This window comes from Barbatula barbatula (genome assembly GCF_947034865.1).
Source record: "Barbatula barbatula genome assembly, contig: SUPER_23_unloc_1, whole genome shotgun sequence".
NCBI lineage: Eukaryota > Metazoa > Chordata > Actinopteri > Cypriniformes > Nemacheilidae > Barbatula > Barbatula barbatula.
This window is the reverse complement of record NW_027636902.1, coordinates 14275-41138: the sequence shown is the minus strand read 5'-3', so window position 1 is coordinate 41138 and position 26864 is coordinate 14275. Positions and strand designations below refer to the sequence as shown.

General features: G+C 45.6%; 1 protein-coding gene across 1 annotated transcript; it reads left to right on the top strand.

Moving 5' to 3' along the window:
* The first annotated feature begins 662 nt into the window (after nucleotides 1-662).
* On the top strand, nucleotides 663-26390 carry LOC306889107 (uncharacterized protein). Its single transcript, XM_079488369.1, has 3 exons — nucleotides 663-687; nucleotides 7251-8103; nucleotides 24196-26390. Exons 2-3 carry the CDS (start codon nucleotides 7255-7257, stop codon nucleotides 25681-25683), a joined length of 2337 nt encoding a protein of 778 aa, XP_079344495.1. The 5' UTR covers nucleotides 663-687; nucleotides 7251-7254; the 3' UTR covers nucleotides 25684-26390.
* Nucleotides 26391-26864: the final 474 nt, after the last annotated feature.

Sequence of the window (26864 nt, the reverse complement as noted above, 5' to 3'; positions counted from 1 at the left end):
CCACGATAACTTTCCACCAAACTATACAATATTATTAACTTACCTTTCAATGCTAGCTCTTGTTGGTTGTGTTGTACGAAGAAAACAGTCATTTTATATTTCATTAAATAAAGAACATACCTTTGACACACAGAGCGTAGCTGAAGGTAACGACGGGGGAAGGGACGTCACTACTCTGGCACCAAGCAGATTAAAAATACTGACAAATAAACTGTAAATGAACAGATTGCATATTTCACTGATGAGGAGAAGACAAAAACATGAACATGTTCTTGTTAACAATATCTAACGAAATACCCTGTTTTACTTTACATGGCTGGTGCATAATAATGATAATAAAGCAGTCGTTTAATTGAAATGTTGTGTTTATTTTTTATTAACAGAACTCGCCGGTGGAAAACTTGGGTAAGATGTTGTGTATGGCTGTGCTTGTACGTCCATGACCATCAAAAGTTGTCGAAAGGCGCGATCACGGTCCCATAATGCAATTCGAAAATGTGTATGAACAGAAAAACAGAGTAACGTATTTCAGTTTAAATATACAGTCATTTAACTGTTAATGTAAGGATAAACACGTCTTCTCCTAAATCACATGATCTTCAGAAAATGGGCGTTGTCTTCAGTATATAAATGAAGTCGGAATCTAACTGTGTGTTAGTTGGACAAGGAAGAAAAACAGATAACCTTGTAAGTATTGTAGATTCATTTTACTAAGCTCTGAAAACATTATGACCTTAAACTGAATTATCTCAGATTCAACGACATTTTTTAGACTTTGTGAATTAAGGATATTTAATATATACTGTATATATTATATTCAAGTCAGGTAATGTGTGAGAACAAAAAATGCAGGAACTTGAAATTGTTAATAAAATCTAATAGATCTTGATTGTAATTTTTTACAAAAAAGCAAAACACTGTTTGGCAGCTCTCAAGAATTTTTTTTTTAAAGAGAATAAAGAGTTCAAAGAGTACAAATGAAACTTTTTTTTGTGAAGTATTTTCTGTCCTAAAACATAGCAATAACAACAAAATGATGAAATGCAACATTATTGTACATTTATTCGATTAAAAAAATGGAATCAACGGCATGTTAACAGTTAAAGAGTGTTCTTCTACCTGAATTTAAAAGTGTCATGCATTTTTGTTCTGTGTTTACAGGAAAAAAAGATTATGAATACTATTTGTTTCAATTATTTAGAGTCTTAGAATTAATGACACAAATATGTATATGCCCTTTTATATCATATTTGCTTTTCTTGAGGAAATTTTGAGTAATATGATTTCTCCAAAATGTGTCAAGATTGAATTTAGATTTAATGTCTATTTAAATCTGAAGCATCAAACCTGGAAACAGTCATGACAGATAACATTGCAAACAAATAAAAACACATACAAATAGTAAATACATCATCAAAATAGAGCTGTAAGCAGCAATTTCGGGGTCAAGACCTAGGGCACAAAAGGAAATACATGTGGACTTTTTGATGATTAGTTTCCTTACAACAGATAAAGTATGTAAAAGCATAAAGAGCACATAACTTCTTATAACTGTTAAAGACTAGGCTGGACTGGCACCAGTGAATCGGTATGATCTTGTTTCTAGACTGTTCAGAAGTTCAGAATGGTTCAGATGCTATAGCAGGGGTGGCCAACCCGCGGCTCGCGAGCCTCATGCGGCTCTTTAACTAGTTTCATGCGGCTCTTCAAAGCTTCAAATCTTCAGCGTCCCTTCCGCTCACTCCACCCTAACTGTGTGTTCACACCGGGCGCGAATGAGGCATCAAACGCTAGTGATTTACATGTTAAGTCAATGTAAAGACGCGCTTGCGGCGCGAATGAGGCAGCTCGAAAGACGCGAATTGCGTTAGTTGAAAAATCTGAATTTTGGCGGAAATTTGCGCCGCGTTAACCAATCAGGAGCCTGCTCTAGTAGTGACGTAGACGACGTAGCCCCTCCTATGAAGCGAATTTCACGCGTGAATAGCACGAATGACACAAAATGTTCAAGCGTCCAACTACTCGCGAATAGCGCGTTTTTGACGCCTCATGTGAACACACAGTAACATCGAACAGGAATTTCCAAAAGGGACTGAACTTCGCAAGAACAAGTTAGCACACAATGTTAACTGTTGAAAATTACTGATATTATCATGTTGGTGTGGTTATTTTCATTAGATCTGGCTGAGCAGAGGTCTGTGAATGCGTGCATACATGATTAAAAGATGATGTTAATGTGTACCCATGTGTATGATGTGGCTCTTTGCAGTAACACAGAAAAAAAAGTGGCTCTTAGTCTCTGACTAGTTGGCCACCCCTGTGCTATAGGCAAAAATATATGTGAAAGTTTGGACTTTTAATGGCGCTAAAGTGATTGAGTTAAAGAATCCAAATTTGCTCTGATAATGATGGGAAATTTTGCTCTTGCATTACGCAGAAAAGTTATGCAAGTTCCCTTTCTGTCGGTCTCTCGACGTTGTGTCGAGACTGACAGAATGGGATTTAACTTGAGAACCCTAACCCTAACTTGCATTGTTGTCACGCTCACCGTCACGCTCACCGAACCTGTCTCCTTTGGGCGTCGCCAGACAATCTCATAGCGGATCTACGCTACGGCGTGCAGAGGATAGGATTACGGCTGCAAAATCAGGTGGCGATTTCCTGATTCAGATGCTGAGGACTCCCTGCAGCTTTCAGCTACGTTCGGTCGAGCCCAGGCACAGTGCAGTTCACGGCTGGAATCCTGGTACCTGGACACGGAACACGGGGATCCGTGTTTGCCCCGGTGCCAGTTTCCCGGCAGTGCACGACGAGCTTACGAAAACCCGGCACGCCCCCTTCAGTGTGTTCGCGGCAGAAGGGCTCGGTCGCCGTGACTTCCCTCAACTCTGTCGGTATCCCAGGAAGAGCATGTTCTTGTGGCACACGTGCACTTGTGTCCACAGACGTGCTACCTGAAGGCACCAACCAAGGCTCCCTTCCAAAGCGTGTTCGCCCTCGCAATCACTGATGTGAGGGCTTTCACTGCGGCGGGTCAGCTGCCTCCACCCTTCATGCCATGGCCATCCTGCAGAGCCACCAGGCTAAGATGTTGGAGTGGTTAGACGAGGGAAAACAGGACCCAGTGGTTATGCAGGGCCTGCGCACCGCCACAGACCTTGCTCTCTGGGTAACCGAAGTGATGGCGCACACAGGGTCTGACGATGTCCCCTCTTGTGGTCCTAAAGAGACATCTCTGGCTCAATTCTGCGCAGATGGGAGGCGTCGAGAGAGTCCACTTTCTTGATGTACGTGGGCTGCTTGGGCATCGTCGAAGACTTTCGAGTCTTTTGACGAAATAGCAGACGGAGGCCATCAGCCTCTCCGCCGTGACCCGGCCACACTAGGGCGTCAGCAGCCCCACCCACTCCCTTCCGTACCTCCGCCTGCGGTTCCGGTGCCCCTTCCTCAGGTGGCCCCCCACGGACGGTGGTTTCAACGGAGGACGTCAGCTCCCTGCCAGGAAACGTCTGGCAGGAGCCACCCGGGGAGACCTAGGACATTGGGCGCAGCTCCAGCCCCAGGTGTCGATCTGCATGGGATGGTCCTTGCCACGTCCTGCATCAGGCCGGGCCCTTCTCAGGGCCTGGTGCCCACTTGGTCTCCAGAAGAGCGTCCTTCTCGCTGGGTGCCTACAGCATGCAACAGCCTCAATTTGATGTTGTGACATGCCACTTCCGCAGCCCTCCGCACTCTCCACGCGACGGTGCGTTCGGCAGTGAAGACTTAAGGCAGGTAAGTCAGCAGACCCGCTCGCCCCCCCCAGGGCCCTGACCCTGGCGGGACAGCTGTGCTGCCACCACAGAACCCCCTTCAACCTCCCCCCACGGGGCAATGAAGCAGATCTCCCCGCGAGTTCTTCCGTCAAGATGTCTCTGGGCCTGGTCATAGCTCCCCAGCACGTCACGGTGCCTAGTGAGGATGATCCGTCTTGGCCTAGCGATCGGTTGCTAGGCACTCGCCAATGTCGTGGGACATTCTCTATCCTTAGAGGAAAGATCGCTCCCGTACTTCGGCTCGAGGTCACCACCCTTCTGGAGAAGGGGGCAATCAAGCCCGTCCCTCTGACCGAGATAGTAGTAAGAACCTCTCGTCGTGGTCACACGAATTGATGTCTTACTACACTACAGGATGGTTACGATTCGCGAGGACGTTCATTTGTGACTCGCCCAGGCCGGTCAGTGTCGTTCTGCTGTAAATCGTGTCACGGCGCAGCACTGTGATGTTTTCCAGGATAAACCCATTCTGTCAGTCTTGACACAATCCGAGACGTTATGTCCATCATGCCAAGAGCGCTGCGCCGGCACGCTGCAGCGAACAAGAGTGCCTCTCAAGTTCCTCAGTCCAAAAAGGTGAATGAATGGGCACGTTCCCCATTCGCCAAGTTCATTGGCCTTTTCAAAGAGTCGGAGATGACTGGTTCTCAGGTCAAACCCCATTCTGTCAGTCTTGACACAACGTCTCGTTCCCTCCATCAGGGAACCAAGGTTACATACGTAACCAAGACGTTATCAAATTAGAAACATTGCATAACTTTCCTGGTTCTATGGGCTGTGATAGACTTCCAATGGCGGAATAATTATAATAAGAAATCTAACGGATGCAATAGGGGGTCCTGGACTTTTTAATTTTACAGGTCATCTCAGAACATGACCATGATGAACTATAAACATAGTAGAATGATATGCTTAATGCACCTGCTTCACTCACGAGCATGATCAAGTCAATGTTATATATTGAACAATTGCAGATATACTTTATGAACTTATAAACGTGTTCCCTTTCTGTTGGTCTCTCGACGTAGTGTCGAGACTGACAGAATGGGGTTTGACTTGAGAACCTATCATCTCCGATTGTGCTTTAAAAAGGCCAAAGAACTTCACGAAAACCTGGAACGCACCCTTTTCAGCACGTTCAAGGCTGACGAGCTTAATCGCCATCACTTCCCTTGACTCCGTTGCAGCTAAAGGCTATGTTGAGGTACCCCAGGTGGACTGTGCTGTCGCGGTACACCTGTGCCCAGAGACCGCCAACACCTGGAGGTACCGACCAAGGCTCCCTTCCAATGCATGTAAGTTCTCGTCATAACTGGCGTGGAAGGTTTACACAAGCTGCCTCCATGCTTCACGCCATGGTCTTCCTTCAGGTCCACCAGGCTAAGGCGTTGAAGCAGTTAGACGAGGGTAAGTGCGACCCAGAGGTTATGCAGGAACTGCGCACCGCAACTCTGACTTCGCTCTGGGTATCAAGGTCCCATACGGCATCTGCATCCCAGCTGCCATGCCCTTCTCAGGGCCTGTTACCCAGCTTTTCTCCAAGAGAGCTTCCTTTCTTCCCGGGTGTCCACAGCATGTTGCAGCCTCAACTCGACATTGTGACATGACACTTCCACAGCCCTCTGCACTCTACACTCGACGGTGCATCCGGCAGCAAAGACTTAAGGCATGTAAATCAGCAAACTCGCTCGCCTGCCATGCTGCCCACCACTGAACCTTCCCTCAAGAGGCTGAGGAGGCAGCTCACCCCACTAGTTCCTCTGTCACAATGGCTTGGGGCCACATCACAGTTCCCCTGCACATCACATTGGCTAGTGTGGATAATCCATCTCGGCTATGTGATCTAGTTCGCCAGGCAACCGCCCAAGTGTCGTGGCATTCTCTACACCTCAGTCAGGTGAGAATGCTTCCGTGCTTCAGGCCGAGGTTAGCACGCCATCCCTTGGCTTACCAATCTCAGGCCCCTGCCCACTGTAGTGACGCTCACTCCACCGGGGTGCAGCCACCTCGTGGGCACTGGCTTAGTGCGCCTCTCTGGCAGACATCTGCAGAGCTGCGGATTGGGCTGCGTTCAGCCTTTTTCGCAGAGGCGTCTAACCTGTTTTGGACCGGGTCTTGAGTGAGACCGATGGTGGCTGGGCATACACCTGTGAAGCGCCCTCTCCCCTCTTCAGGCAAGTATGCGCGCTATTCCAGCCTCCCTATTTCCTCCACTGGACGAAGTATAGGCACTCCATCCATCACTAAGCACTTGGGGAGTACGAGCCTGGCAGAGCAGCTTGAATTCACGCCCAGTATATGTGAGTTTCCCTCACGAGGTGAACCCTTGTACCTGGGCTAGTGCTCCACACGTAGTGACTCCCCTACATGGGTAGTCCCGTCTGACAAATTTTTTCAGTCTTGGTTACCCTGTCGGCTTACCTGTGACCTCCCCTCAGTGGACTCCACTGCTTCTGTGCACACCTGGGTTGGTGCACTACTACCCCCTTGAGTTCTCCCCACTGGTGAGACCCTGTAGGATTCCATATATTATCTTCCTTCGGAAGATTTGGTCTCCGTGCAAGGGGGTAGCTTCCCATTGCTCCTTACGGTGTCGGGTGGCCAACTCGCCTCTAGAGTAGCAAGGCCTCTTGTCGTGGTCACACGAATTGATGTCTTACTACACCACTGGATGGTACGATTCATGAGGACGCTCATCCATGACTCACCTAGGCCGGCCAGTGTTGTTGCGCTGGAAATCGTGACATGGCCCAGCACCGTGGCGTTTTCGACAGGGACCCCATTTTGTCAGTCTCAACACAACGTCGGGAAACTGGCAGAAAGGGAACGTCTCGGTTACGTATGTAACCTCGCTTCCCTGATGGAGGGAACAAGAAGTTGTGTCCATCATGCCACGAGCATGTGTGTGCCTTTCAAGTTTCTCAGCCCAAAAAGGTGAATAAATGGGCCACCATCTCTCTTTTATACCAGTATGTACAGGGCGGAGTCTGGCGTGCCGTCCCATTCGCCAAGATCATTGGCATAGTCAAAGTAGAATCAGAGATTATAGGTTTTCAAGTCCAACGCCATTGTGTCAGTCTCGACACAATGTCTCGTTCCCTCCATCAGCGAACCGAGGTTACATACATAACCGAGATGTTACATCTATACCCAAAACGTTTCTATTGCTCCACCAAAACTTTTTCAAAACCTGGACTGGGTTTCCCGAAACCTTTGCATCACATACGTTGTTCTTAAGAATATATCGCTACCACTCTTAAGGTATAACTTAAGAATGACGTAGCATTAAGAAGGTTGCCCTGGTCTTAGGTTGTTGTAAAATGTAAAATGTGGACGTACAGATATCAAATGATGACACATGTAGTTCATATACACAATAACACATGCCTATCGCAAAGTGCAGTTTAAAATTATTATGTTTTTCTGACACTACAGGGAAATGAGTTGTGCAAAAACTGATGAACTCATCAAGAAAAGCATCTTTATTAAAGATGGAAATCCTGCGCGATATCGTCTGCAAACAACAACAGATCATCAGAATCAATTTGAGTCGTATAGAAAGATCAGCAGTGGTGAAAGAGACCCAGAGAAACCTCATAAAATCATTCTGCTGGTTGGAGAAACAGGCACTGGAAAAACAACCCTCATCAATACTATGATCAACTACATGTGTGGTGTGAAGAGAGAAGACAAAATCTGGATTGAGATCACAGATGATCAGAGTGACAGAACATCAGCTCAGAGTCAGACCTCCATCATCACTGTCTATGGAGTTTATATACCAGAGAGTTCACTCGACCTTACAATCATTGACACACCAGAATATGGAGACACTCAAAGAATTGAACGAGACGAAGAGATCGCCAAAAGCTTGCACATTTTATGCACATCTGATAAGTCAGTCCATCAAATTGATGCAGTTTGCTTTGTGATTAAAGCAGATCAAAGTCGACTCTCTGACAGACAACATTACATATTCAATGCTGTTCAGTCTTTATTTGGTGAGGATATTAAAGAAAACATTGTGCTACTCTTAACACACTCAAAAAGGCTTCCTCCCAAAAATGCTCTAACAGCCGTCAAAGAAGCTAAAGTCAAGGGTGCTTTAGATGAGAAAAACAACTGTCAGTCTGAGACATTTGCTGAAGAATATCAAACAATAAATTATCAATTATGGGATCTCAGTCATGAGGGAATGACAGGATTTTTCAATTTTCTTTACATGACCCAACCAAAATCCTTGCAGATGACTCAGAATGAACAGGAACACCTGATAGCAAAGTCCTTGGTGAGTAAATGTTTTCATTAAGCATCATTTGGAACTAAAAATGTCCACAATGTTTGCAGTCTTGTTGTCTTAGCTCAGCGATCTTGTTTTTCTCTTTCTCTCTCTCACTGTTCTGTGAAACTCAGCAAGCTGTGAATTTATCTTTTGCATTCTTACCTAAACACTCAGATTTAATGTGCAGATGTTGGAATGAAAAACTCAAATTCTTTATGAATCATATGTTACAATGTTTTACAATATAATTATATAATTGTAGTTTTAACATGTATAATAAATTAAGCATAATATAAAAAATGTATAGGTCAACCTGTCCTCTATGGGGGACTATTTTAATAAATAAAGGAATGCTTTTTTAATTTAATAATTCAAACATAAAGGTGCAAATAAATATATAATTTGTGAATAGACAAAGTAATATACATATTTGAAACAGTTTATTTAATTCATATTTTAAAATGTAGATAGAACAGCTTTAAATCTGTTTATTTAATTTAGAACTTAAAACATAAAATATTAATAAATTATTTTAAATGCTCATTTTAAAATGCATTTTAAATAAAGCTTTTTCAAAATGTTTTTCTTTTTCATTTTTATTGGTCAATAAAAAAATGCATATGGATTGTTTACATGTGTTACGTTGAGGAACCAGGCAGAGAGTAGAACAAATAAACAAAGACAAAATAAACTGTGATAGAGCACCCACCAACCATCTGGCCTGCATCACCCCCCCCCCCTCCTGGAGAGGAAGTCAGCCACGGCCATCTGCGTCCCCGGCCTTTGAACCACCTGAAATTTGAATGGATGTAAAGCTAGATACCAACAAGTGATCCACGTACTGGTATCCTTCATGCGGTGGAGCCATTGTAGGGGGTGTGGTCCGAACAGAGCGTGAACTCTTGCCCCAGGAGGTAATAGAGGAGGGTGAGGACGGCCCACCTGATTGCTTAACATTCCTTTTCAATGGCTCTCCTGGAGACATGGATCGCTGCAGTGGGCCAAGCGTTGTGGCATAAAGGACACAACGTCTCGTTCCCTCCATCAAGGAACTGAGGTAACATCTGTAACCAAGACATTCGCCCAGAGAACTCATGGGTGAATGGTGCACAACCCCAACAGGGGTGCAGGGAACAGTGGAGTCCACCATGGGGAGGCCACAGGTTCACCAGCGGTGAACCAAGAGTGAGGAAAACTTCTGACTGGACGACCCAATAGGGGAGTCACTACGTGTTGAGCATCAGCTCAAGTAAACAGGGGTTCACCTCGAGGGGGACACTCGCCTCTACCGATCTTTGGTATATGAGCCGCTCCACCCGGCTCGTAACCAGAAGGAATGCTTAGTGATCGATGCAATGCCTGAACTTCACCAAGTGGGGAAAGTAGGCAGGCAAAAGAGTACCAGCCTGCAGCTTCCACAGATGTCTGCCAGAGAGGCGCCCTGATCCAGTGCCCACGAGGAGGCTACACCCTGGGTGAAGTGGGCTCTCACTGCCAATGGGTCCAGTAGGTAAGTACTGAGTGATAAAATAGTTAGCATAAAGATGATACTTTGCAGGTTCTTAAGAGCAAAAGGTGCTGCGCCATTTCCCAATTTCATTGACCTCTTTAAAAGTAAAATCAGAGTTGATGATTCTCCAAAATGGTGATGGTTTTCAAGATCAAACCCCTTCTGTTGGTTCGACACAACGTCGAGAGAAATGGAAAAAAAATCCCCCTTACTGGAAATGCATGGTCTCGTATAGCCTATATAAAATTACCAAGTTACCAAGGTCAGGTTGCAGCGGCAATATAATTTGACCGGTTAAAGCGGTGGTGCAACGGTGTGCCATGCATTAACATGGTTCAATTATCAAATAACGAGTCGGACGTATTACGTAGTATTTCTGTGCTCGATAAACTCCCCCAGTGTTCGTACAGGTTTTGGAAAGTTTTTTTCAAACGTGAAAAATCATAACTTAACAACTTTTCTTGTCCCTTATTGGACAATTCTCCCAGAAAAGCATGTGGCACGCCTATGCATCAAACCTGGAGAGCAGGAGAAGGAGCATGTGCACAATTCACTTTCACTTGTGTGCAGGAGAGAGCGCGAGCACTATGTTCGAGAAGTTCAGCTTTGTTGTTTGTTGGCCCGTCCAGCGCCCCGACACTGCCTGCACATTGTAAAACCCACCCCAGCCGAGGAGGGAGGCGACTGCCATATAGAAGCGATCTCGCCTCTGCTGAGGTTAGAGAATGTTCAGAGATTTGGGAGGGTGCCTGGTAAACCAGATCGCGTGGCCGAGACGGATCATCCTCACTAGGCACGCGCCAGGGCCCTGGGGGGCTAGCGGGTCTGCTGACTTAAGTCTTCGCTACCGAACACACCATCGCATGGAGAGTGCGGTGGGCTGCGGAAGAGGCATGTCACAACTTCGAATTGAGGCTATTGCATGCTGTGGGCACCCAGGGAAAAGAAAGCTCTCCTGGAGACCAAGTGGGCACCACTGATATGGGACGTGGCAGGACTGTCCCATGCAGCTCGACAGCATCGTGTGGCAGGAGCTGCGCCCTATGTCCTGGGTGTCCCCGGGGTGGCTCCTACAAGTAGCTTCCTGGCAGGGAGTTGATGTCCTCCATTAAATTCTCGTCTGCCGGAGGCCACCTGAGGAGGGGACAATGGAGCCGGGGCAGAGGTATGGAGGGGTGGCGCTGCTGGGAGGCAGACACCAACCGTGAGGTCGCAGCGGAGAGGCTGATGGCCTCTGTCTGCTATACCGTCAAAAGTCTTCGCCGGTGTCACCAAGGAGCCCACGCTGTGCGATGGGTGCATCAAGAAACGGACTCTCTCGACGCCTCCCATCTGTGTAGGATTAAGCCAAAGGTGTCTCTCTTGGACAACAAAATTGGACATCGTCGGACCCAGTGTGCACGCTGCGGTTCCCCGGAGAGCGAGGTCTGTGTTGGTGCGCAGGCCCTGCATAACCACTGGGTCCTGATTTCCCTCGTATTACCACTCCAACACCTTAGCCTGGTGCATCTGCAGGATGGCCATGCCATGAAAGGCGGAGGCAGCTGACCCGCCGCAGTGTAAGCCCTCGACATCAGATGGCGTGGACGAACACTCTTTGGAAGGGAGCCTTGGTCTGTGCCTCCAGGTGGCACGTCTGTGGACACAAGTGCACTTGTGCCACGAGAGCAGGCTCTACCTGGGGTACCAATATAGCCCTTAGCTGCTCCAGAGTCGAGGGAAATCACAGCGACCGAGCCCGTCTGCCACGAATGCGCCGAAGGGGGCATTCCCGGTATTAGTGAGCTCGCCATGTACTGCCGGGAAGTGGCACCGGGGACAGAATGCGGTTCCCCCATGTTCTGTGTCTAGTAACCAGGAATCTGGCCATGAACTGCTGAAAGGCAGACGCCCATAGGAGACAGGTTCGGTGAGCAATGCTCGACGAAGTTATGCCCACCGGAAGATTTTTTGATAAAAAGTGGGGCAATTCCAACAGTGCTTCAGATTCGCAGCCTGTAAGTATATTTTCAATGTAGAAGACTTTGTTACGGACTAACGCGTGTTGTGTTAGATTTTTGTTTGTTTGTTTATTGATTTATATAGCACAATTTAATACAACTGCCGTTGCCCAAAGTGCTTCACAATCACAGCTATAAAACACAGAACAATAGAATAAAAAACATATCACATAAAAACACATAGACAGACCCAGTTAAGAAAGCCCTCCCCTTTTAAATTTTAAAAGATGCTTTTTTAGCATAGCTTTGAACATAGATAAGGTTTTGGCAGATCGTATCGATTGAGGGAGGTCATTCCACCATTTCGGACCTCTATCACCCCATGTATATATTTATTCCTGGTACTACAAGGCAACTGTTTATTTTCGGATCTCAAGGATCTAGAAGGTGTTTAAATTGCCACCAGGCTGGATAAATACACCGGAGCTAAGTTGTGCAAGACCTTAAAAATGTCCCGAAACCTTCTTAACACAACGTCGTTCTTATGTTACACTGTATCTTGTCGTATATGTGCACGTCACGTGTACATCACTTTTGAAGAAGAAACGATAACAAGTCTATAAAAAACAACCTCATACTGTAACAAGACCAGATGATACTTAGAATGAGGACGCCAGCATGTAGAGTTCTGGATTAATTTATTAACAAAAGTAATCCCACGAGTATCTTCAAACATGAAATCAGGTAAGTTTCATCAAACATCAAATCAGGTAAATTTCCAGGGAACAAGAACGGGTAATCCAAAGTACGGGACTACAGAACTGAAGATGAAACAACAACGCTCAACAAAACACAAGTGAAAAAGTTCATTATACATAGTATGAAACCAAATAGTGAACAGTTGTGATGGATGAGCAATCAAAGTTGGCTGCTGGGGTGTGCGGTGCATTCTGGGTAATGTAGTGTTCAAAAGTCTCGGGATTCAGAACGGGTGTAAACGGGGAGAGGTGAAGATCCCGGGGGCGTGGTCTGGAGAACTGGTGTTGTTACAGTACCCCCCCTCCACTTGTCGACAAGGGCGACCACGTAGTCTGGGTTTGGGACTATCTGGATGGTGAGTGTGGAATTCGGTGAGTAGGAGAGGATCTAGGATGTCAGCTCGCAAGACCCAGGAGTTTTCTTCCTGACCATACCCCTCCCAGGAGACAAGGTATTCCAGACGACCCCGGCGCAGACCTGATTCCATAATATCTGCGACCCGGGAAATCTGCTGGGAGATATCCAGTGGTGGAAGAGGGATTGGGCGACAGGTGGTTATAGGAGGGTCTGTGGAGGGAACAGAAGTGGGATTAATATACGGTTTGAGTAATGATACATGGAACGAAGGGGCGATCCGATATTGGCGGGGCAACTTGAGGCGGTATGTGACAGGGTTGACTTGGCGAATTACGGGAAAAGGACCAATACATTTGGGGCTCAGTTTCTGGCTAGGCTGTCGTAGACGTATGTCCTTGGTGGATAAGCAGACTAACTGAGCAGGAAGGAAGATGGAGTTGGTGAACGGCAGGTATCTGCGTATTTCTTCTGTCTACGAACAGCCTGCTGAAGTTGTTGGTGTGCTGAGCCCCACACCCTCTCACTCTCCCGGTACCAGTGATCGACAGCTGGCACCGTGGTTGGCCCTGGAGTCCAAGAGAAGAAAGGGGGTGTATAACCCAGCATGCACTGGAAGGGGGTGAGTCCGCTGGATGTATGGCGCAGGGAATTTTGCGCATATTCAGCCCATGGGGAGGTGGCGGTGCCAGCTGTGTTGTTGTGCATGACAGTATGACCGCAGGTATCGCCCTAGGTCCTGAATCTTACGCTCGGCCTGACCATTGGCTTGGGGATGATAACCCGATGTCAGGCTGACGGTGATTTGAAGCTTTTCAAAGAACGCCTTTCAGACCTTGGAGATAAATTGGGGCCCCCTGTCGGACACGATGTCCTCGGGTAATCCGAAGTTGCGAAAGACTTGGACAAACAAGGATTCCTCTGTTTCGAGCACTGAGGGCAGTCCGGGTAGGGGAATGAATTTACAGATTTTGGAGAACCGGTCGACTACTACTAGTACACAAATGAAAGTGACAGACAGGTCTGTTATGAAGTCCACCGCAAGGTGGGACCAGGGCCAATTTGGGATGGGAGGCAGTAGAAGCTTCCCCTGGGGCAATCTCCGGGGTATCTTGGACACAGCACAGGTGGGACAACTTCTCACATACCTGGTGATATCCTCGGCCATACCGGACCAGTACCGAGTAGCTACGAGTGAGAGGGTCTGCTGGCTGCCTGGGTGGCTGGATCCCTGGACAGAGTGTACCGTTTCGATAAGTCATTCTCACAATTCTTCGGGCACAAAACTGAGCCCAGCAGGAACCCCGACGGTTCGAGAAGATGATGGTCGACAATTTCCTGGTCCATAGCCCATCGGATTGGGCTCAAGAACAGCTGAGGAGGTAGTATGGCGTCTGGCTCACTGGTGTCAGGAGGCAGGACGTTCTGTCGAGATAGACAGACCGTTTTTTACCGTTCTGGGAGCCGGGTTGGTAAATTACTTTAAATCTGAAGCGGGTGAAGAAAAAAGCACATCTTGCCTGGTATACATATTCATGCAATTTCAACTATTTCTGAAGTGATTATTTTGTAAAGAACACCGCTTTCTCACATAACGCAGTGAAGCAGCCTGTGCATGAGAGGATCATTGATTCTCGAGCTGTCAATATTAACAGATTCCACACCATCGCCGTGGACAGCACCTGGTAGCATCGCACGTAAGAAGGTATATCTTAAACAGCTTCCTAAGGTATTGTTCGGAGAACATGCCTTGAAATGATATACCTTTAGTTAAGGTATACGTTAGAACTCTTTGTAGCCCGCTTAGAGAAAACGTTATCGAGAAACGCAGCCCTGAAATTATACTAGAGCAACATTGTCTTGGGCTAAAGGTATACCATTGCGTGTCCCCCGAACAATACTTTTCATATTGCACTAGGTGCTGTAGCCATTAAAGAAAACTTATTTAGGTTCAAATGTATGTTCAATATTTTAAAATTTTGTTTTTTTATGTATTTAATCTATTTTGGTTATGAAAAGTGAATACTGATACAGTAGGCTTATAGAAAGTTATGAAAGTTATGATTTTTTTTGTGGCTTAAAAGCAACATGCTATATTGTTTATAAACAATAAACGTGACATGACTTATTGCTGAATTACAGAGCTGGTATAAACATATCAAACAACCTCACTGTGATCAGACCAGATGCTTTCTTTTTTTTCTCTTCTTTTTTTCCCCGCTGTCATTGTTGTGTGTTATTGTTATTGAAAGAAAAGCGCTCAACACATATTTAGGTTATAACGTGGTGTTATTCAAAATACGTTTTCCACTTGTCTAGTTCAGGGTGCTTGCAGGAAAAGTTCTCAAAGTGATCATAGCTGAAAGCTGCTCGCCGCTCCATTCTCAGAGCCAGCGGTTGTTCCATTACAATCCACAGATTGGTCCTCCAAATAATTATTAATCTCAATACGAGTATTTTTTTAAATAAGAGAGAGTAACTTGTTTGGCCATACTAAAGAAAAATCAAGATACCATGTACACTACTAGCGAACGTTAGCTGTTGGTTGTTGGCGCCAGATTGCAATAGTGCGTGCTACGTTGATGTTGCATTGACCAATGAAAACACATCACCAACACACTTACATTTTGAATAGTTATCAGGCTTACTTATAATTTTACAGCTTTTAACATAACATGTTATAGATAAAATACACCACATAAAGTAGTTCCCTTTCTGTCGGTCTCTCGACGTTGTGTCGACAGAATGGGGTTTGACTTGAGAACGGGCCAATGAAAATTGGCGAATGAAATTTGCATGCCGGTCCCCGCCCCGGATATCCGGGTATAAAAGGGAGCCGGCGTGCCGCATTCATTCACCTTTTGTTCTTCGGAGCCTTCGCATCCTGATGCTGACGACTTCGCGGTTCTTTTAAAACTGTTGCTGGTCTTACGACGTGGTGCAGCGGACTGTCCCTTCTCCTGTGACTTCCCCTGGGTGTCTCGGCAACTTCCAAAGCCTCTCTCTAAAAGAGCAAATTTCTTCAGCGTGGCATGTCCCACTGTGCTCGTGGGTGCAATGCACTCATCGAGGAAGGGGACGGACACAATGTCTGCCTCAAGTGTCTGGGACTCCAGCCGGACTCCAGCATGCTGAGGCAGCGTTTGTGGATACGTCATGTCCGTACTGTGAGCGAATGATGATTCAGACATTGCGGTCACGGCTGGCTGTGTTCTTCCGAGAATCAGCCACCACCTCGAGTGCTTCCCGTCCGGCGGCAGCAGCGGAATTACCGTGAGCCTCAATCCGTCAGCCACCGGCTCGACGCTCCCATCGCGCAGAGTGGCCTGTTTGGTGATAAGGTCGAGGACTTCTCCCAGCAGTTCTCGACTGTAAAGAAGCAGACGGAGGCGATTAAACATATCCTGCCCCGCCGCGACCCGGCCGCCTATCGCCCGTCGAGGTCCCGCGCGGCATCTGCTCCCCAGCAGCCCCGCCCCTCTACGACTCAGACTCCGGCTCCAGCGGCCCCTGGACAGGCCGCCTCCCGGAGAAGGACGTCAAAGAGGAGAGCACCTCCGCGGAAGCAGAAGCGTTCCTGACGGGATGAACCGAGGGAGATCGAGTTCACCGGGCCCGACCCAAGCAACTACATCGCTAGAGGGTCGGACTGGGACGGTGCCTGCCCCGTCCCAGCAACACCAGCCGGGCCCTTTTCAGGGCCAGGTGCCCACATTCTCACGAAAAGAGATTTCTCTCTCCCTGGGTCTTCCTCACAGCCGCTCTCACCCTCCGCAGGACGGTGCTCGGCAACCCCACGTTGTGTCCCGGCGAGACACACAGTCGGGTGTAACCATCAGTGGCCACCAGCACCCTCAGTCAGACGGTGCGGTGTGCCGCGATATCGCCAGGCAGGCATCTCGGCAGAGCCGCTCTCCTCCCCGGGTCTCCCCCACGGCGAGGGAGCCATACTGCCAGCCATCGAACCGGGGACAATGAAGCAGATCGAACCTCTGGTCCCCCTGTCTCGGTCCCTGGGAGCCTGGTTGGCCCTTCCCAGACCAGCACGGTGGCTAGAGAGAACGATCCGTCTCGGCTATGCGATTCAGTTCGCCAAGCGCCCACCCAAGTTTCGGGGCATCCTCTTCACCTCAGTGGGAGGGGTCGATGTTCCTGTGCTTCGGGCCGAGGTCAGTACCCTTCTGGCGAAGGGGGCGATCGAGCTCATCCCTTTGGCCGATATGTACTCCGGGTTTTACATCCCGTATTTCATTGTCCCCAAGAAAAGCGGCGGGCTGCGCCCCATCTTGGACCTGCGTACCTTGAACAAGCACCTACACAAGCTGCCGTTCAGGATGCTAACGCAGAAGCGCATCCTGGCGTCCGTCAGTCGTCAGGATTGGTTCATGGCAATCGACCTGAAGGACGCGTACTTCCATGTGTCCATCCTCCCTCGTCACCGGCCGTTCCTACGGTTCGCGTTCGAGGGACTTGCATATCAGTATCGCGTCCTCCCATTCGGTCTGTCCCTGTCTCCACGAGTCTTTACGAAGGTCGTGGAGGCCGCCCTCACTCCGCTCAGGGAGCAGGGGGTGCGCATACTCAACTATCTTGATGACTGGCTCATCTTGGCGCACTCGCGAGATCTGTTGTGTACACACAGGGACCTGGTGCTCCGGCACCTAGACCGTTTGGGGTTGCAGGTCAACCGAGAGAAGAGTAAGCGCTCCCCCGTGCAGAGCATCCCCTTCCTCGGTATGGAACTCGACTCTGTAACTATGACAGCCTTTCTACCGAGCATGCCCAGTCGGTGCTGAGCTGCCTGAGGAATTTCAGGCAGCAACCAGCGGTCCCACTGAAACTATTTCATTCGCCTAGAGTTGTTGGCGGTGCTACTTGCACTGAGGAGATTCCTACCCCTCGTGCAGGACAAGCACGTGCTGGTCCGCTCGGACAGCACGACTGCCGTGGCGTATATCAATTGACAGGGTGGTATTCGTTCACGGCAGCTATCGCAACTCGCCCGACGCCTCCTCCTGTGGAGCCAGCAGAAGACGAAGTCTCTGTTAGCCACTTACATCCCGGGCGACCTGAACCAGACAGCCGACGCGCTCTCTCGTCAGTCGACGCCCCGCGGAGAGTGGCGGCTCCACCCCCGCGCAGTTCAGCTCATTTGGGTGCAGTTCGGGCAGGCACAGGTGGACCTGTTCGCCTCGCTGGACACCACCTATTGCCCGCTTTGGTACTCCCTGACCGAGGCCCCCCTCGGCACGGATGCCTTGGTGCACATCTGGCCGCGGGACAAGCGGAAGTACGCCTTCCCCCCAGTGAGCCTCATTGCACTTGTCGTGATGATAGGTTCTCAAGTCAAACCCCATTCTGTCGACACAACGTCTCGTTCCCTCCATCAGGGAACGGAGGTTACATACGTAACCGAGACGTATCCACGTTTAACTATACAGAGTAGTATTTTATTTTTTATTTCTGATTCCGCGCCTGTCGTCCGACATCCGATTTCATCTTTAAAAATAGACAAAAGGCCCCCACCGCGACCAGTTAACTGGGGGGGGTTATAATAGGATTAGCCCTGTGGTAAAAGTTCGGACATCGGAGTGATATCTCCTAACTTTAGCCAAGTTTCCGACAATATAAATTAAGGCCAGTTTATTGTTCATAATATAGTAATTGAGCATGAAGGTTTTGTTTCCCCACGTAGCGGACGTTAAGCAAAGCCATCTGCACTGTGTCTTTTTCTTTGATCATTTGCCACTCACAGCGAATAGGGCGAAGATTACGCAGCTAAATGGCTCTCGAACGGACTCGTGACCATCCCGTTTGTCTTGCAAAAGCCGGACCATCAGGGACTATCGGGTGAATCCAGCCACTCATGCCAGTCGCAAAACGCCAACATAGTGTTTGGTTTCCACCTCTCTTTCTATCCGTGTTCGTTGAATCTGGGCGAATCTGATAACCATGGCCCATTTCAGTTTTACAATAACAATTTTCCCCGCTTTCTCCAGCGGCGTCTTCGAAGAATCACTATGCACTAGTGAACTGGCAAATCATAGCACACCTCGCTTTGTAAAATATCTGCATGTTTCAGAAAGGCGGAACAAAGAGGAGATACAAACATGCCCAGTATGTGGAAAACACAGCGTTTTTAAACTTTAAATCGTGTTTACACATTGTATTACATCTAAAGCAAACAATAATATTAGTTTTAGCCACATCCAAAGACCCATTTAAATGGGGTATCATCAAATGTATCGCAAGTTTATTATGGATTACCTCAGGGATCGGTTCTAGGTCCCTTTGCTATTCTCCATATATATGCTGCCCATTGAAAACATTATTAAAATACATGGAATTAGCTTCCACTGCTATGCAGATGATACTCAGCTAAAATATGCTAAATAAACCACCGGGAGACTGCATTTATTAGATATTATTTACAAAAATAATTTAACTTGTTATATAAACACCATGTACTTTGCAGTGTTTTAACTTTTTTGTCTTTTCTGATTTTCTCCTGTATAGCTGCTTTGGAACAATTCACATTGTGAAAAGCAGTATATAAATAAAAATTGAATAACGTGAAAATAAAACAAAAATAAAAGGACCTAAAACCAGGGACCCGTTTCAGACAGCAGGGTAAGTGCAAACTCAGTGTAAGTTAACCCCAGAAAACGGGATACTCTGGGTTTTCCGTTTCAGAACGCGAGGTATATTAAACCTGTGACCGCGGGGTAAGTCAAGCCCGTTTCAGAAATCAAGGTATCTTATACTTAGAGTGAGTAACCATAGTAACCTACTCTGTGAACCTAACCTGGTCGGGAGCAGGTTTTATTCCACTAACCCGAGGTTTGTTACAACCTCCGCCCCTTTTAGAAGCGCGAGCGGTGTTGAACTTGCCTTCGCCGTTTGTTTTTCAATCGTTTTACTTAATCGCACACAAGTTCGTAACACAGACATTAAAATGGCATGTCCGTTCGTTCAGAGAGAGTTAAATTTACGTCGGGAGAAAATATATGGTGAACCCCCGTTTGGATGTTTTATCACATCCGGAGGATTCTTTATTTGAGCGATAGAGTTTTTCTTTACAGTCTATTAAATATATCCACAATCTGCTTCATCCTTACATCACAAACCTCACACATCGGGGTCACGCTCTTACATCTGAGCAGATTCTCTGTGTGGCTTAACGTTTCTTTGCTAATGAAAGCTTTCTATATAACACCGATGCAGAACACGTTAGCAAGGCAACTGTATGCAGAGCAGTAAGAAAAGTGTGAATCTCTCTCAAGCTTTTTTTATACACTTTTGTTAAGTTTCCTGTGAGAGCCATCAAAGAGGAGTTTAATAGGATTATGGTGAACGTCTTTCTGAATCAGACTGATCAAATAAATGTAGTATTGCTGCCAACTCTGGAATTAGATAATAATTCAAATACCCTTTAAAATGTCCCAATGTGATTAGGTGCACATTTAAAAGGTCCCACTCGCCCCGCTCTGCGCGGGCTTCGAACTGCCGTCGATCCGAATGAGAGACGGGTGCTCTAACGATGAGCCTAAAGACCGCAGTCCCTATGGCGTTTGTCAGTAGAGCGTCTCTGTTGGGAGGGGAGTGAGGCTTACACACTGAACAACTCTTCAATCGCTGGCCTCCGTTACACATAGCTGGATCAGGGGCGAGCATGGCCAGTTTTCTGTCTTCTATAACCACAGTGCTCGGTTCTCATATCCACATAAATTTAAAGCCAGTTTATTAAATATATCAAACATTTCCCAGTCAGGCATCCTACAAGCAAGAGCATTTAAACTCACCGGACTGAATGATGTTTTTATATTTCATTTTCAGCTGCTGCCTTGTTCTTTTTATTGCAAAATTGTAGGTATATGTATATATATATGTGTATATATATATATGTATATTTATTTATATATATAGGCCTATATATATATATATATATATATATATATAGTGCCTCCAATTCGACTGCGAGAAATAAACGGAACGCTTTTTGTCACGTGGCGTTGCCATGGTGAATCGTGTTATCTTCGCTCAATTGATGATGGCTTTTTAAAGCCGCGATGAACGCGCGTAACCTAGAGTGAACTTACTCAGAGTGGATTGAACTGATTGAAACCAGCTGTTCTGAAACAGAAAACTCAGAGTAGCGATTATCTGAGTAAATCAACTCTGAGTTCATATTTTAACTCAGGGTTGCTTGAACCTCCTTATTGAAACGGGTCCCAGATTTTGAGATTTTAATGTTGGAAAATGGTTGGTAAGGAACCATGTCACATATTAAGTATAAACAAAGCCGCATTTTGATTGGAAGTGATGATTAACAAAATTTCATGACATCACATGCAACATATGACTGTCATTTATTTATTTTTTACTTAAAATTTTGCCTGTAAGAGCCGATAGCCTGGGCAGTGCTCCGACATGTGGCACGGTTGCGCATGGGGGGACTCATGTTCGATTCCCGTCTTGTTCTCCTTTCCTGAACTTTTCTCTCTTCACTTCCTGTCCACTCTCTCACTTAACTTACAAAATAAAGCAAAAATGCCCAAAATAAATCTTTAAAAAATGTTTGCCTGTAGGATGTGATAAACTTGTACACCTATTGTGTACCCGTTTAATGGTATTGTTAAAAGTTTTATTTCCCCAACATTCAAGTGTAACACAATAGGTGCATAAAGGGTCCAAGTATGTAGCCATTTTATACTTTGTACCTGTAGAAATACTAAAAGGAACCCTAAACCTTCAGGTAATGCTGTGCAAAAAAACCTCCTAGTGTTGGTTAAAGATCAGTGTTTTATACATTTTAAAGTGAAGCCACAGTATTGTAGCCGTTTTAGCTGCATGTTAAAATAATGATGAGCTTAGCTCACCAAATAATTTTCCACCAGATCTGTCAAGATCAAATTAATGAACTGAGTTATTTTGAACATCAGTTAAAGTCAAGGAATTTGTTTGGCAACATGTTGAAACCTTCCGCAGTGACTAAGCAACAGTTCTTTACATCTACCAAAAGTCCATAAGAGCACAGAAAATCTGCGCCCCGGAGGGGCCTGCTCACATCTGCTAAAACAAACTCCCATGTAAAACATTGTCCATTGAAACACAGCGGGACTAGCCGTGTCCCATACGTCTTAATTATACCTTCGTTGGCCGCTTCGAGCGGTGTGCCAGTTTCGCCGGATCGGCTGTCCACAGGTGATGGAGGAATCATGCTAACTTGTGCGCCCGTGTCACACAAGAAATGTCGGCAGGATAGCGAATCTGTGATGAACAGGAGATATTCAGCATTATGTGTTACTACGCTGCTGACTGTTGGGATGCCTCGGCTCTCACTGAACGTGCAAGGTGCACGACACTTTTTGGCTTTTGCTCCAAAACGGGCGTGAAAGTAACAAAATCCGTGATCGCCTGACTGCCGTGCTGGAAACGATGGCTGTACGTCTGGACAACGCTCTGTAGCTCTCGTTACGGGACACACAAATGTGGCTGTTGAGTCATTAGCCGTACATTTGTGCGAAGCTGTGTGATATTCGTCGGCCAGCTGCGCTAGTTCTCTGTAATCAGTCACCATGCTGTTTGCGAGAGAGGTGCGAACGTTCTGTGTAGGGTGGCCATACATCCTGCTTTTGGCTGGACAGTCCGGATTTTAAGCCCCCTGTCCGGCGTCCGGCGCAGCCTCAAGCCGGACACTCATTTGTCCTCCTTTTCGGAGTTGCGCTGAATCGGCCTTTAAAAACGAGATGTAAAACCTTTATTGGGACCCAGCAGCATCGCGTCTGACGCCGTAAGATCTCCGGTCAAACAAATGATTGGCTGAAAGAGATGTCAAATAAATATCTGATATATCATTGGTTAACAACGTTAACAAGCCTCCACGAATTGAGGTGGAGTCCACGTCACATCATAACGTTAACATGCCGAAACGTCCGTCATCATTTAATCCGGAATGGACAAAAGAACACAAATTCATGTAAAAAAGCAGTAGAGATGCTTTCCATGTATTTTGCACACTATGGCGCTGTGAAGTGGACATTAGTAGTAAAGGGAAAGCCGCCATTGACCGACATGCCAGCACTGAAAAACATAAAGGTAACCGATGAGCTGCTTGTACGTCTTCCCTTAGGTCTTATTTTCTACTATAGATGACAAAATCTGCGCTGCAGAGCTTTAAAGTCTATCATGCAGTCAAGCATCACCAGTCATACAGGAGTGTCTTGAATAAATACAAATACTGAGAACAAACACTTTTTTGCCTCTTCTGTTACACATAGGTCTACATCAAGATATGTTGTTGATCAAATTGTCTGGCAATGAATAGAGTAGTCTATCTCAGATTCACTGTATCGTGATCCCATCGATATGATAGACAAAATTGTATTGTATTTGCGAGTACACCAGATGCAGTTATTCTTGCCTCACTAAATGCCGCTAAGTGTCCTCCTTTTTGGTGTTATGGAAATGGCCACCCTAGTTCTGTGGCAACTGTTGTAGGAACAATTCTTTAAACAGGAAACATGGTTTATGCTCACCGAGCAATGCTAGCATGTGATCCATCAATTCGGACGGCCGGGAATCTCCGAGACCCGGCAGCGAGAGCAAACGACGTGCTCTGTCGGTCTCTGATAAACTGAAAGTCTTTAGCAGGTAAGCCTTTAGTGCAGCGTATTTGTGTACTTGTTGCTCCCAAAACTCCGGAAGCTTAAGCGATACAGCGTTCGTCAACATTTTGTGTTAATTGTTCTGACTCGGGGTCACCAATGTAGCACTTGTGCTAACAAAAGAAAACACGAGGAACCCGCATGTGGTAACTCTCAACGCAGTACGTTTTATTTAACCAAAAGAACATCAAAACACCAGAACACCAAAGGAACAGAATCCCGGCTCCGCCTCCTTAAAGGGGCCGTATGGCTTCTCTCTCAGTGAATACCGGGTGTGAATTATGTCAGCAAGTCCCTCGTGTGTGTGGCGCTTGCATCTGCCACTACAGCTGCATGTTAAAATAATGATAAGCTTAGCTCACCAAATAATTTTCCACCAGATCTGTCAAGATCAAATTAATGAACTGAGTTATTTTGAACATCAGTTAAAGTCAAGGAATTTGTTTAGCTCAAAGTAAAATAGATATAATAATCGTTATTAAATATACATATTTTACAGTCAAAGAGGCACAAACTTAACGCAGCTATTCTATGAATAGGACGGAATACGTGCGAGAAACCAGACCAAAAGGGAGTGGGGGGGGGGTTATTGCCCTTCTTTTAATGATCCAATACTCTACAGTATCAAGGTCCATATTCTCAAACTTCATAAAAAGCACACAAACCATCTCAACAATTCGGAACAAACGAAAACCAAATCAATTAGAAAACCAAATACTCAAAATTACGCAGTGTACACTTAGGATAAACCTGTCTTCTCCAATGAGATTAAATGCACTTTTGCTGCTGTAAAATGTGTTTACTAACAAGTGAATAGCAGTAGCACACAATTACAATGTTTTAGTATTCATTTGTTTTATATTTACAGGAAACAAAACAGACCAAAACTGATGAACTCATCAAGAAAAGCATCTTAATTGAAGATGGAAATCATTCTCGATATCGTCTGCAGACAACAACAGATCATCAGAATCAATCTGAGTCGTATAGAAAGATCAGCAGTGGTGAAAGAGACCCAGATAAACCTCATAAAATAATTCTGCTGGTTGGAGAAACAGGCACTGGAAAAACAACCCTCATCAATACTATGATCAACTACATGTGTGGTGTGAAGAGAGAAGACAAGATCTGGTTTGAGATCACAGATGATCAGAGTGACAGAACATCAGCTCACAGTCAGACCTCCATCATCACTGTCTATGGAGTTTATCTACCAGAGAGTTCACTCGACCTAACATTCATTGACACACCAGGATATGGAGATGTTCATGATATCAGCTCATATGAGAAGATTGCTGTGAATCTGCTTAAGTTATGTAGATCTGATGATGGACTCCAAGAAATTGATGCAGTGTGTTTAGTTATCAATGCATCTCAAAATCGACTCTGTGACAGTCAGCGATACACATTTGATGCTATTCAGTCTTTATTTGGTGAAGATATTAAAGAAAACATTGTGTTACTCCTCACACACTCAACTGGGCTTCCTCCTCAAAATGCTCTTACAGCCGCCAAAGAAGCTCAAGTCAAGTGTGCTGTAGATGAGAAGAACCAGCCCATTTATTTTCTGTTTGACAACTGTCAGTCATTGTCCTGTGATCAAGACTGGGACCTCAGTTGTAATGGAATGAAGCGTTTTTTTACGTTTCTTGAACATAGAAGAACAAAAGGCTTAAGATCAACTCGAGAAGTTTTGCAAAAAAGGCAAAAGTTGGAGGAAAACATCTCCGAACAAAAAGCACATGTTCAAACAATGGAGCAAAAACAACACGAGTTGAAACAGGCTCAAGATGATCTGGAGAAACACAAAGAAAATAAGAACTTTGAGTACACAGTTGAAGTGTCCTACAGAGTAAAGGTTGATATTGATCCTGCTGTAGCTAAACAGGCGATGTGCTGCACCGTCTGTGAGGAGAACTGTCACTATCCAGGATGCTGGTGGGTTAAAAATATCTCCTGGTGTCATGTATTTAAAAATGATCACTGCACAGTGTGTACAAATAAATGCCACTTCAGCAAACATGTCAAAGAAGATAAAATATATGCAACACAGAGAAAGTCTGAGAAGAGGATTAATGAAGATTTAAAGAAGGAATATGATGATAATTATGAGAAAAGTCTTTCTAAGGTCAACAAGCTCAATGAAGAACTTCAAGAATTAGACAACAAGAAAATCAAGCTGGTAATGGAAGCTTTTAACTGTGTGGAGGTTCTGGAGAAGATCGCTCTGAACACTGATTCTCTGTTCACACTTCAGCACATTGATTTTCTCATTGAGAAGATGAAGGAAATCAAAGAACCTGAAAAAGCTGAAGAACTGGAGAACATCAAGAAGAGAGCAGGAGTGAAAAATTAGCATAATTATGAATTGATATACCGCTGAGATAATCATATATTATTGATCAACTGTGGGGTCAACAACCTGTCTTAAGGTGCTCATATTGATTTTACAGCCAAAATGATCACGTGACTAATCCCTTTAGAGTTTATCATTGTGATATCAAAAGAACACAAGCAGCCTCAAACCTATACTGAAACAGAGACTGTCCATTTTCTGATCTTCACCAGGTACTGGACAACAAACAGCTACTGTAAGAAGATGTATAAACCATGATGACTGGAATATTAAACCACTGTGTTGCTACATATCTCATTTTCAATTCATAAATAGATGTTTTTTGAGAGATGCTGTAGTTACAGAATCTACCAGCAGAGGTCAACAGAGTCAAATTAACCAGACAAACTCTGAGCTCTGGTTACAAACATTTAATAAACTTCAGCTTCTCATTATCAATTTATATGCCTTTTTAAAATAGAATAGTTTAGTTTTATCTGTTTTTAAGTGACAGAATTGCATTTGACCCAAATCCACTTTTCTCTTTGCATTTGACCCAAATCCACTTTTCTCTTTGACTGAACAATTTCCTACAGTCACATTTACCATAAATGTATGAATGATGATTTAAAACACATATAATGTGTTTTTGTCTGCCTTACATTTTCGTTTCCACTTTCTTGTGCTGTAAAATTAAACTTAATTAAACAATTGCTTAACATGAATGCAGGTGATTTTTGTCAATTCGTTTTTCACCATACAGACATAAACAAAACCCACCAGGGATGTGAACAGGAATTTTGAGGGGCAGTTGCGTTGACCTGTTTGAGGCTGCCCCGCACACCGGACACGGGGCTTAAAGTCCCGCAGAAATCCGGAGGTATGGCTACCCTAGACAACGTTGACTCGTATCACCCGACAACCGCGACAATCTCCTTCATTTGTGTGAGGACTCCTTCGTGTCCTCACACAAATCCACAGCTTTCATGATTTTCTCAACACCGGTCGCGTGCAGCGGCTGCAGCCACGTAAACAGAGTTTGCCCTTCCCCTTCTGACTTTCACTTTTGTTGCCCGAATATGGAAGTGAATGAGGCTTTGCGTTTTTTTATCTAGACCTATGTGAAATTCTGCATCCATTGTACATGATTATTTTTTTTTCACCTCGGAAGGGCAACGTAAGTCGAGAAGGGCATATGGGCA

What these genes read in the sequence shown, in the direction of transcription:
- LOC306889107 (XM_079488369.1), top strand. Translation starts at nt 7,255, where the DNA reads ATGAGTTGTGCAAAAACTGATGAACTCATCAAGAAAAGCATCTTTATT. An exon ending in ACCTGATAGCAAAGTCCTTG is followed by an intron (nt 8,104 to 24,195) that starts GTGAGTAAATGT and finishes TTATATTTACAG; the next exon opens with GAAACAAAACAGACCAAAAC.